The sequence below is a fragment of the Piliocolobus tephrosceles genome, chromosome 20 (assembly GCF_002776525.5).
Source record: "Piliocolobus tephrosceles isolate RC106 chromosome 20, ASM277652v3, whole genome shotgun sequence".
NCBI lineage: Eukaryota > Metazoa > Chordata > Mammalia > Primates > Cercopithecidae > Piliocolobus > Piliocolobus tephrosceles.
In genome coordinates, this window is record NC_045453.1 from 14,008,230 (window position 1) to 14,021,100 (window position 12,871).

Below are 12,871 nucleotides of genomic sequence, written 5' to 3' on the forward strand. Positions count from 1 at the left end.
TGGCCACTCCTGTGAATCACCCACAGTGTCCCAAGTGAGTCACTGCCTGAGTCCACCCACTACGGCATTCAGCTGATTGGCTCTGCCAGTTGCATGCCAGTTTGGTCTAGTTTCCAAGGACCTGGCTTTTGGGATTCAACACACACTGCTTCCCCATGATATAAGCTGGACTCCTATTCTGGTGTCCAGAATCACTGCCTGGCTCCACCGTAGGTGATTTCATTTCAAAGGACCTTTTTTCCTTCTGCCCCAGGCCTTCAGGGCCACCCCAACAAAATTCAATGGCTTTGGATCTTAAAAGTATGGGCTTCAGTTTTGTTCCTCCAGAAGGCCCCTGGGTCCTTCTGCATATTCACTAACACCCAACCCTGCTCCAGCAAATGACAGGCTCTGCTTTTCAGCACTCACAGGAACAGAAAAAGACTCGCTAGTGTCCTCTCACCAGATGACACCAGCTTTGACTGTTTGCCTTTGTCTATTTAGCATGATTTCTAACATATCACCGTTTTCTCATGTAGAAGCCAGTGCAGTGAACTCAGCAGTGCAGAAGACAGTGAGTTGGAACTTCTCTAGTGAGCCGAGGGAAACTGCCCCACCCATCCACTGGAGTTTAAGATCCACAGAAGTGGGCAAGAAGAAGTGAAATGTTTTTGGCTTTTTTTCCTGACTCCCCCATAAAATAAGTCAGCAGATGTGAAATATATTTATGTTTTTATTTAGGAATAATCAAAAGGTTCGAAGTACCATTGAGGCCCATTTCAAATTGTACAAGCAATTTGTCCCTGTTCCCCTCCTTTATCCAAATCCAGATACAAAATCTAGGAAATGTGCAATTTGCATCTTAGAAATAGCAGCATCCCCACAGGGGACCTCATGAGGCCTGGAGATTCAGCCCCAAGAGGGAAAGCCCAACTCCTGCCTCGGCGCGACCACAGTCCAAACCAAAGTTGGGTTCATTTTTTTGTTAAAACATTTACCCAGGGTAAAGAATCGCCATTCTACCGAGGCTTCAGTGACAGAGTGTGCCGTGTTCGCGGTTTGGTCGCTCACCTGGCCATGACAGGAGAGGGGACCCTCTTGCAGAGTTTGGCTAAAGTTTCATTGTGCCTCAGAACAAACAAAAACAGGGCAGTTGTCTCTTGTTTAGCACCAAGATGATCACCTTTTCAGCCATCTCTCCTGACAGCAGACTGCTCAACAGTCACTCCCCAGTCTTACACAGGGAACAAGGCTTTGTGCTGAAGACTAAAATGCAAATGGGTGCTAGAAAACCAGGAATGAAGACCTTGTCAGGAGGCATCTACAGGCCTTTGGCAACCTCCCTGACTTCCACAAAGGCTGCGCTCAGTCAAACTCTCAATGAACAATGGCCAGCAGGGGAGAGAAGAAGGTGGGCGTGTTTTCTCTTTGATAACAATTATGGCACAATCCGACCCTCCTAAGGCTTCTGAACAAAGCAACTGCTCAGAAGCGCAGCAGGAACCCTCTACACAGGGTGACTGCTTCTCCCCTGGCCCTGACCCAGTCTAACGGAACAACCCGGTTGCTGTGCTGGGTCCCTGCTGGGGCCAGCGCCCGCTCCTCACTCCTGCTGAGAGTCTCATGTGGGGCTCTGGCCCTGTTTCAAGCAAACTGCAAGAATGAGACAAAACTGTATGGGCAGGAACCAGGGATGAGTGACAAGATCTCCCTAAACAAATTACAAGATTCATAGGTACCATGTGGTAGATTTTTCTTTTAAATGTATTTCTACTCGGGTTTGACTCTTGGGAAAGACCAAGCACTTGTAGCTCTCTGAATTCAGTGACTAAACAACCTGACATTTCACCTTTAACTCCAGTCACATTCATCTTGTTTTTTTCTTTTTTCTTTTTTTTGAGATGGAGTCTCGCTCTGTCGCCCAGGCTGGAGTGCAGTGGCGCGATCTCAGCTCACTGCAACCTCTGCCTCCTGGGTTCAAGCGATTCTCCTGCCTCAGCATCCTGAGTAGCTGGGATTACAGGCGCCCGCCACCACGGCAGGCTAGTTTTTGTATATTTAATAGAAACGGGGTTTCACCATGCTGGACAGGCTGGTCTTGAACTCCTGACCTCGGGTGATCCGCCCACCTCGGCCTCCCAAAGTGCTGGGATTACAGGTGTGATCCTGTAATCCCACTGCACCTGGCCAAGTCACATTAATTTTGAATCATCCACTTATGGAAAGGAACAGAAGTTAAAAAATATTAACCAAGAAAAACTATTCATTAACACATACAGGTGCTCATCTGTGTGCGCGCGCGCACACACACACACACACACACACACACACACACACACACACACACACATTTCAAGCCAGTCTCCTGAAGGAAGAGGCACTAATGGCAGGTGAATGCTCAGGCTCCTCTCAGTACCCTGGGGCTCACCACCTATCCAAGTGGACAGCTGGGAAGGTTCCTAGAGTCCCCACCAGAGCAGCTGCCTTCCTCCCTTCTCCCTTTGCTTGGCACCTGCCAGAGCAGCCACAAAAGCCAGGTTCTGAGGGCTGTGGAAGCTTCGGACCAGGAACAACAGGCTAGTAACTACGTTCTTCACCATCCTCAAAGTCCTGTGAACCCAAAGACAGGACTCGCAAAAACTGAGGAAGGGGGTGCTTTTCCCTGTCCTTGTCCCTATGATAACCAGGGTCTGCCTAGTCTCATCCCCAGCCTCTGGGTTCCCTCCCCTGCTCTAGACTTCAGGGCAGTTAGAATGGATGACTCCTGCTGGATCTAGGGCTAAATAGAAACTTCTCTGTCCTATCTTCAGTGTGATGAAGGACTGGGCCCCCATTCAAAGAGGTCAGATTTGTGGGCAGGCAAGAGCTCAGGAATGAAGAACCAAAAAGGAGGCTCTCAATCCCTCTCCAAGGCCAGATACTCTGTGTACTCCCATTAACTTCACAACTAAGTGCAGATGCTCAGTGAATTCAGAGACAACTTGGTTAGCCCTGCCCGACCCTTCCTGGTGTCACCTGGCACTGGGAACACACAGATTGCAGCAGAAACCTGTTGGTTCCATTTGCACTCAGAGCAAACCAAGCAGCACCTTGATTGCCACGTTTCATCCAGCCACTCTGTCAAAATCAAAACTGTTTGCCTCACCAGCCCTGGTGTGGCATGGCCCAACCATGTCCCTGCCCCATTTAAATGGCCAGAGAAAACTACATGGTGAGTATATTAGGTTGAAGCCTTGCTTGGGGAAGGGACTTGAGCACAGAAGAAAGGCTTGAGCTCTACAACTCCCTGCTTGCTCAGACACTGGAGCCTTTCAGAGATCAAGTACTCCCCAAGCTACATGGGAACGGCCCCCTGTGGTCTGGGCAGGCTGGCTGAGTGAGAGAGGTCTGTGCTCTCAGGGAAAAGGAGAGAAGGAAGCTGGGTCAAGAGACCCTGAAGGGGAGGGTCCATGTCTGGAGTGCGGGGAACGGAGCCCTGCTGGCTACTTGACCTGGGTGGGCTGCTGGCTTTGCCCTGGAAGAGTTGACTGTGTGGGCCTTCATGTGTCTAGAGGATTTTTCTTCTCCAGCATATAACTACCTTGAGAATGGATGTGATATGTGAAAATTTAAGCTTAATACAAAAGCACGTCTTCTGCAAATGGTGAGTCAAACTGGTGAAATCTCCCAGGTAAACTCTGAGCAAGAAAAAAGAGGACATGACTTTAGGAAAATCCCAAACTAGGTTTGGTTTTAAAATTTTCTTCTTGGCTGGCTCTCCTCTCCTGCAAGTTGCCTTCATCCACTTGGGGTGTGATATCTGAACTGAAAAAGCTGCACCAGTCTGAGGATACTGGTCCAAGAAGAGACAAGACCAGAGACTATGAGGCTCAAGCAGAGAGCATCCACACAGCGTCCAACCAGAAAGGCCAGTGTCCTTCCTCTATAAAAGGCAGCCAGGGACAGATGTCCCAGAGCCAAGAGGGAGAGGGAGAGAACACAGCACCTGCCACTAGGCCACTGACTGGGCAGGATAAAACCCACAAGGGCCACATCTCAGGCTAGAGAATATACAAATTTCCTGGTGGGACAGCCTCCCAAGGCCAGCTGGAGATGAGACCACTAGTACATGTGGGAGCCCACAAGGCACTACCCAATGTTCTGTCCAACTTCCTCCTTGTGCTACTAGAGAGCAGAGTGTAGAGTCCTTGTGTCAAGGTGCTTTGGTCCACCTGAACAGCTGCCTGTCACTCAGCCGAGAGAAAGGAGCTTTAAGTTGTACAATCACTGCCAGACCTCAAGGCCCTGGCAAGCCATCCAACTAGGGCGTTTTCAGGAACCCAAGATTCTCAGAAATGATACTCCTCCCCTCCCAAAATAAAAAAGCTCCTTTATAGTCAAAAACGAAAACAAGTAATCAAAATATACAAAGCACATGTATCAAATTTAAATTTCCTTTATCAGAATGATGATCTGGTTCACCTATGAAAACTGGGTCTACAACCCCATGTAAAAAACAAACAGGTATAGGACATCAGCAAGAACAACAAAAAACAATAAAAGATGATTTTACTATCTCTGACAAGTCCAACTGCATACAGAGAAAACGGATAAGATGAGCCACTTCTTATAGGCTTTTTCTTCAGGAGAGACTAACCTCACCCACCTCTCAACTCTGCAGCCCACAAATGCCTTCTACTGAAGGCAACAACAAAAGTTAACCCTTTGGCAGTGTGCAAAACCACAATGAGCTGTCCTGTGACAGGGCCACACACCTGGCTGCTGCCATCCCACATCCCCCACTGCCACTGGGCTAGCATGGGTGTGTCTCTGTGCACGATTGGCTGCATTCAGGGTTTTGCCCCCAAACCCTTGAGTACCTCCTACAACGTCCCTTTAAGCACCTGCGTGGTGACTGCCTCCCTCATCATCGCTTTTGATCACCTTTCAAGGATAAGGTCCAGACCATACTCACTCACTCTCATCCAAGAGCAGAGGAAGAAGGATCTGTCCAGACTGCTGGGCTCCTTAACATGGGCATTCTTGCCTTTTGTGGTGTAGCCCTGGCTGCTGGGCAGGGCTAACATCTGTAAGAAAAACATACCAGGGCAGGCAGCACTGTACTTTTCCACCTGAAAGACGAGTTAGTGCCCATGGCTGGGTCACTCTAGGTCCTGCATGAACTTGTCCACCAACTGTGTTTTGCTGTTTGGGTTGTAAGTTAACTGTGAATACAAGTAACCAAGAAAATCCTCTCCATAGACCAACTTCAGCCAGTGCATGCAGGGCTCTGGAGGTGATGCCAGCAGGATCTGGAGGTGAGGCACTGGGTGGTTTCTCAGACACCTGGAGATGGCTTCGGCCTGGGCCACCCCAGACACCTAGTGCACTGGTGCCCCTCCAACACAGGCTACTTCCCCAATACCCATGTGCCACCAAGTTTCTCAACTGCACATGCCAGATGCACGTTTTATGAGAATCAAATGAGTATTTATACTGTGTGTGTGTGTGTATATATATATATAAATTAATCTGCACGTATATAAACACTAAAAGGAGAAATTCCAAGTGTCTGTTCTCTGAAGGAAAGCAATCACTCGCCATTCTTGGCAATTCCTCAAAGGTTTTTGAGACCAAACATCTTCACTCCCCAAATTAAGAATACAAAAATAGGCTGCAAAACTTGCCAAGTATTCACAAGTCCCTGTTTGAGACAAATAAGATGTGCTCCCTATTGGGACAGGGAGGGCAGAAGATGATACTTTAGAAGAACACGATTTTGGTTTCCAAAGCCAGCCCTCTCCTGGAAGGCAGAGGGGTCACTGCCACGCTTGTCCTTGGAGCCACATGAGCACGGTGCCCTGCCAGGTCCAGTTCCCTGGGTGGGGGAGGACAGTCCCTGAACCACCACCAGTGCTTCTTGCCCAAAGCCCTTGCCCTCTCTCTGGGGTCTTCCAGCACTCTCACCCAGTCCAGCCCAGGAGGCTTCTGTGCCCACGAAGCCTGGTACCTGTGGCTTGGCACTCTGGGAAGCAGGTGGTTTCTAAGACGTCAGTGGAGCTACAGGTGGACAGGTCTTTAGTTTGCCCCTCTTTACCAGCTACTCTCAGAGCAACCGGTCTTGGGGAAATTGAGGATTTACCATTTAGTACAGCTCTGTAAGCAAGTTTTCTAATTTTCAAAGGCACCCTTTCCTGTAATTTTCTCAATTCAAAAAAGGACATGAGGGTTAGGCTAAAGTAGAGTTCTTGTTTCCAAGTTTGGGGATATAAATATAGAACTTTAAAAGCATCCTCACAAGGACCAGTGATGCCCAGCACCCTCGGGCGTGCATCCAGCACACCGGCCAGCACACCGGGGTGGGAGCCAGGGGCATTCTGGGTGTTCTGCCAGGGATCCCTGCATGCAAGTCTTTGTGCTAAAGACCACCCTATCTCTGATAATTCCAAGAAGTCAACAAATCCCTCCAGCCTTCACCCTTACTAATGGGCCAGTGTGTTATTCCTTCCCAAAACCATAGGAGGCTCTGAAATGAGTGTGGAGAAAGGGCTCTGAAAACTGCAGAGGTCAAATCTACAGGCTGTGGCTACAGACTTCCACTTACATCCCTACCCCATTTCTTTTTTCCATATTTCTCTCACTCCAAACATGTCTAGATGAAAAAAAAAAAATGCAGGCACATAGGTCAGCACATTAGGCTTAACAACAAATGTTTCTTTAGTTGATCTGATAACTGAAAAGTTATGGTCCACGATTCAAACTCCCATGAAAAAGCAGAATTACAGTAACAACTAAAGAGAGCGGTAAAGCATCCAACACTACTCACATTACCAGTCCATTTTTTGAGCTGAGGGTTACAGCAGGTTCTGAGTAGCCCACAGGCAAAGCAAGCCTGGCATGAATGGTAGCCAGTCGCCATTTAATGCAGCAGAGACCTCTTCAAAGGTATTGCTTCACTGAGGAACACAAAGGGGGCACAAAGGGATTCCAGATGTAGCTTTGTGTCTGTAACCTCCCAGTCTGACTGTGGAAGGTGAGGGGCATCTGTGACCCAGCAATCCCCAGAGAACAGACACAGGTCATTTTTAGAGATGACATAAATGACAATGCACTGCTTGGCTAACCAAAGTTTCTACGTAATGACAGTGTTGATAATCTGATGTTTTATTTAACATATAGAGGTGGATGTATATGTTAAAAGCTTGATTCTGTGTCTATGAATATGACTATGAAATCTGAACTATTTTATCCACTGGAAGGTAAAGGAAAGGTCCTACATTGTGGGAGGAAGAACTGATGAGAACCCCATCTTGCTTGCTACTTGCTTGGTGGTGGACAGGCCGAGGGTAGCGGCAGGCTCTGGGCTGTCTGCGAGGACTCTGGAAGCTCTCCCAGGTGCTCAGCAACCAGGCATGGAACAGCATGTGGCAGCAGAGAGTTGGGCTTGGCTCTTCCACGTGGCAGGCGGTTTCCCAGACTGGCCAGTCCTTCACATGAATCCGATCAAATTCAGTCTGTTTCTGAGAAGAAAACACATGCCTGTCATTCCACGGCAGCTGCCACCTGTGTAGCCCCCAGGGCAGCCTGGTCCTTGCTATATCAGGGTGGCGTCACTGGCTTTGAGGACGTCTTAATTCCATGAGCAATGCCCTTCTGCCACCCACTCCCCCACCCTCCAGCCTGAGGGAATGTGGGTTAAGGACAGGATGCTGGCTCAACCTTGTAAGGCCATCAGACTCTGACAGACCCCGCTAAATCCTAGGCCTAGCAGCTGGAGCAGCGGTTTGGCCTCTCCAGGCCCACTAAATCCCCCTAGCTCCCCAGGCTTCCGCCACCACCGTGTCTCTGGAGTCCTGTCCTAAAATGCTTCATCCTGCCCTCTCCTTCCAGGCTCTCCAGAACATACTGTTCCAATATAACAGCAGCTGGGTCTAGTTCTGATATGTATTCTACGTATGTCTTCACTTCAACCCTAAAGTCAAAGTCAAAGTAAGGCCGAAATCCAAGAGGTCCATCATCTGTGATTCATACAGAAGTGGTCCTTAATTGCAGCTGGCTGAGAAAGCCATGAGAAACCAGGTACAGATAAACAGACCAGCCCTTCCTGTACCCACAGTTACCTGTCTCAGACAGAAGAGGACAATGCCAATGGCATGGCCACCCCCTGCCATTCCTGCTCTGTCCCACAAAGGACAGCAACATGTCACTTTGTGTTGGATTTAGTAGCTGAGGGGAGCCAATGCTTGTGATTCAAATCCACTCATCACATTTCCATGTTGACTTTAAGAAAAAAACCATGGTAAAATATAAATAACATAAAATTTACCATTACAACAATTTTAAGTGTACAATTCAGTAGCATTAAGTATATTTACAATGTCATGAAACCATCATTCTATTTCCAGAAATTTTTCATCATCCTAAACAGAAATTATATATCCATTAAATAGTAACTCCCCATGGCCTCCTCCCCATAGCCCCTGGTAACCTCTATTCTACCTTCTCTCTCTATGAATTTACCTGTTTTAGATACCTCATGTAAGCTGAATGGTACAATATTTGTCTTTTTGTGTCTTGATATTTCACTTAGCAAAAATGTTTTCAAGGTCCATCCATGTTGTAGGATGTATAGGAATTTTATTCCTATTTTGGCTGAATAATATCCTACTGTATGTATACATACCACATTTTGTTTATTCATCTGGTGGTAAGTATTTGAGTTGTTTCCACCTTTTGGCTACTATGAATAATGCCACTAAGAACACTGGTGTACATGCATATGTGAGTCCCTGTTTTCAGTCCTTGGGGTGTATACCTAGGAGTGAAATTGCTGGATCATATGGTAATATTCTATATTCACCTTCTTAAAGAACCACAAAGTTGTTTCCCAAGGGGCTGTACCATTTTATATTCCCACCAGCAATGCACAAGGGATCCAGTTACTCCACATCCTCCCAACACATTGTTTTCTCTGAGTGTGTGTTTGTAACAGCCATCTTAAGTGTGAAGTGGTATCACACTGTGGTTTTTATTTGCATTTCCCTAATGCCTAATGTTTGTCTTTTCATGTACTTATTGGCCATTTGTATATTTTCCTATGAGAAATGTCTATTTAAATCATTTGCCCATTTTTGAATTGGTTTTGTTGTTCAGTTTTAGGAGCTCTATACATATTCTGAATATAAATCTCTTATCAGATGTATGGTTTTCAGTTATTTTCTCCCTTTCTGTGGGTTCTTTTCTTTCTTTTAACAGTGTTCTTTGAAACACAAAAATTTTAGATTTTGACATAATCCAAATTATCTATTTTTTTCTTTTGTTGCCTATGCCTTGGGTGTCATACATACAAAATCATTGCCTGGCCAGATGGGGTAGCTTGTGCCTGTAATCTTAGCACTTTGGGAGGCTGGAGAGAATTGCTTGAAGTCAGGAGTTCAAGACCAGCCTGGGCAACATAGCGAGATCCTGTCCACACACACACAAAATAGTAATAAAATTAGCCAGGTGTGCACACTTGTAATCCCAGCTACTCAAGAGGCTGAAGTGGGATGACTGCTTGAGCCCAGGAGTCTGAAGCTGCAGTAGCTTTGATTGTACCACTCCAGCCTGGGCAACAGAGCAAGACCCTGTCTCAAAAAAAAAAAAAAAAAGTAATAATTGCCTAATCAAAAACCTGGAAGGATTCTGTTTTCTTTCTTCTAAGCATTTTATAGCTTTAGCTTTTTTGTTTAGCTCTTTGACCTATTTTAAGTAAATTTCTGTATATAGTACAAGGTAAGAGTACAATTTCATTCTTTTGCATGTAGATATCTAGTTTTCCCAGCACCTTTTGGTGAAAAGACTCTTTTCCCATTGAATGGTCTTTGTGCCCCTGCCAAAAATCAATTGACCATTACGTGGGGATTTCTGGGCTTTTTATTTTATTCCATTGGTTCTATGTCTCTCCTTATGCCAGTACCACACTGTTTTGATTACTGTAGCTTTGTAGTACAATTTGAAATCAAGTGTGTGTGACTCCTTCAACTTTGTTTTTTCTCAATTTGTTTTGTCTATTTTGGGTCCCCTGAGATTCTATATAAACTTTAAGATGGATTTTTCTTTTTTAATTGATAGTTTACATATTTATGGGGTACATGTATTTTTTACATGCACAGAATGTGTGATCAAGCAGCATATTAAGGGTATCCATCACCTTAGTATTTATTGTTTCTATGTGTTGGTAACATTTCAAGTCCTCTCTTCTAGCTACTTTGAAATATACAATACATTGTTGCTAACCATAGTCACGCTAGTCTGCTATTTAACATTAGCTATTAAACTAACATTTGTTTCTTCTATCTACTATAAGTCTATACCCATTTATCAACCCTTCTTCATTTCCCCCTTCTACTCTCACACCCTTCCCAGCCTGTGCTATCTATCATTCTATTCTCTATCTCCATGAAATCAAGTGTTTTAGCTGCCACGTATGAGTAAGAACATGTATTTGTCTTTCTGTACCTGGAATATTCCAATGAACATGACCTCCAGTTCTATTATTTTTTGTCTTTTTAATAATAGTCATTCTAACTGGGATAAAATGATATCTCACTGTAGTTTTGATTTGTATTTCCCTTTTGTGATGTTGAGCATTTCTTAATATACCTATTGGCCATGTGTATGTCTTCTTTTGCGAATTATCTATTCACGTCTTTTGCCCCCCAACCAAGCCCCCCCCAACCTTTTTTTTTGGAGATAGGGTCTTGCTCTGTCACCCAGGTTCTAGAGTGCAGTGGCACAACCACAGCTCACTGCAGTCTCAACCTCCTGGGTTCAAGTGATCTCCCCACTTCAGCCTCCTGAGTAGCTGGGACTACAAGTATGTGCCACTACACCCAACTAATTTTTGTATTTTTTGTAGAGATGGGGTTTCACCATGTTGCCCGCTGGTCTCGAATTCCTGGGCTCAAATGATCCACCTACCTCAGCCTCCCAAAGTATTGGGATTATAGGCATTAGCCTCTGTGCCCCGCCTTTTGCCCACTTTTTAATATTTTTTTTGTTGAATTCCTTATATAGTCTAGATATCAGTCCTTTGTTGGATGAAGAGTTTTGCAAATACTTTCTCCCATTCAACATGTTTCCTCTGTACTCTGTTGATTATTTCCTTTGCTATGCAGAAGATTTTTAGTTTAATATAGTCCCCTTTGTCTGTTTTTGTTTTAGTTATGTTTTTCAGGTCTTAGCCATAAAATCTTTGCTCAGACCAATGTCCTGAAGTGTTCTGCCCTAAGTTTCCTTCTAGTAGTTTCATAATTCAAGGTCTTATATTTAAATCTTTAATCCATCTTGAGTTGACTTTTGTATATGGTGAGAGATGCAAGTCCAGTTTTATTCTTTTGCTTATGGATATCTAATTTTCCCAGCATCACTTATTGAAGAGGATGTCCTTTCCTCATTGCATGTTCTTGGCACGTTTGTTGAAAATCAGCTGGCTGTAAATATGTGGCTTTATTTCTGGGTTCTATTTTCTTTTCTTTTGGTCTGTGGGTGTATTTTTATACCAATACCATGCTGTTTTGGTTACTATAGCCTTGTGATATATTTTGAAGTCAGGTAATGTGATGCCTACAGCTTCGTTCTTTTTGCTCAGGATTGCTTTGACTATTTTAGCTCTTTCTTGGTTCTGTACAAATTTTAGGGTTTTTTCTACTTCTGTCAAGAAAATTACATTGGTATTTTGATAGCAATTACATTGAATCTGTCGATTGCTTTGGATAGTATGGTCATTTTAATGATATTAATTTTTCCAATCCATAAGCATGGGATGTCTTTCCATTTGTTTGTGTCCTCTTCAGTTTCTTTCATCAGTGTTTTACAGTTTTCCTTGCAGAGATCTTTCACTTACTTGATTAAATTTATTCCTAAGTATCTTTTTTTTTATTTTTGGTAGCTGTTGTAAATCAGATTACCTTCTTGATTTCTTTTTCAGCTCTTTTATTATTGGTGTATAGAAACTCTGATTTTTGTATGTTGGCTTTATATCCTGCAACTGTGCTGAATTTGCTTATCAGCCTTAAGAGATTTTTGGTGGAGTCTTTTTGGTTTTTCTAAGTATCAGATCATGTCATCTGCAAAAAGGGACAATTTGACTTTCTCTTTTCCAATTTGGATGCCTTTTATTTCTTTCTCTTTCCTGATTTCTCTGGCTAGAACTTCCAGTACTATGTTGAATAGGAGTGGTGAAAGTGAGCATCCTTGTCATGTTCCAGTTCTCAGAAGAAGGACTTTCAGTTTTCCCCATTCAATATGATATTAGTGGTGGGTTTATCATTTATGGCCTTTACTATCTTCTTTCTATGCAATTTTCTGAGTGTTTTTTTTTTTTATCATGAAGCGATGTTGAATTTTATCAAATGCTTTTTCTGTGTTGAGATGACCATACAATTTTTGCTCTTCATTCTGTTGATGTGATGTACCACATTTACTGAATGGTGTATGTTAAACTATCCTTGCATTTCTGGTACAAATACCACATGATAATTTTTTGAAACAGAGTTTCGCTCTTGTAGCTCAGGCTGATGCACAGGGGTACAATCTCAGCTCACCGCAACCTCTGCATCCTGGATTCAAGCAATTCTCCTGCCTCAGCCTCTCCCGAGTAGCTGGGATTACAGGCATGTGCCACCATGCCTGGCTAATTTTGTATTTTTAGAGATGGGGTTTCACCATGTTGGCCAGGCTGGTCGCAAGCTCCTGACCTCAGGTGATCTGCCCACCTTGGCCTCCCAAAGTGCTGGAATTACAGGCATTAAGTCACCATGCCCACCCAAGGATTACTGACATGTGAGGTTCTATTATTGTTATACTGTTGTTTTCTGATTGTTTTATGTATATTTTGTTCCTTTTTGTTTGGCATTGTAGTTTGGTGGTT

The 12,871-nt window shown here is 44.4% G+C and overlaps 1 protein-coding gene across 3 annotated transcripts in view; it reads right to left on the reverse strand.

Annotated features, from left to right (window-relative positions):
- Nucleotides 1-694: 694 nt before the first annotated feature.
- Nucleotides 695-12,871, reverse strand: part of ZHX3 (zinc fingers and homeoboxes 3) — a 136,177-nt gene continuing 124,000 nt past the window's right edge. Inside the window, exons 4-5 of one of the 3 annotated variants that reach the window (XR_002734858.2) lie at nucleotides 8,079-8,238; nucleotides 695-7,478 (exon numbers count right to left, since the gene is read on the reverse strand). Coding sequence is in view for 2 of the 3 variants with exons in the window: in XM_023227928.2 (XP_023083696.1) it covers nucleotides 7,468-7,478 (11 nt within the window). In the remaining variant the exon portion in view is untranslated. The remainder of the gene's footprint in view (nucleotides 7,479-8,078; nucleotides 8,239-12,871) is intronic. The other 2 variants (XM_023227928.2, XM_023227927.2) reach the window with 2 other exon arrangements.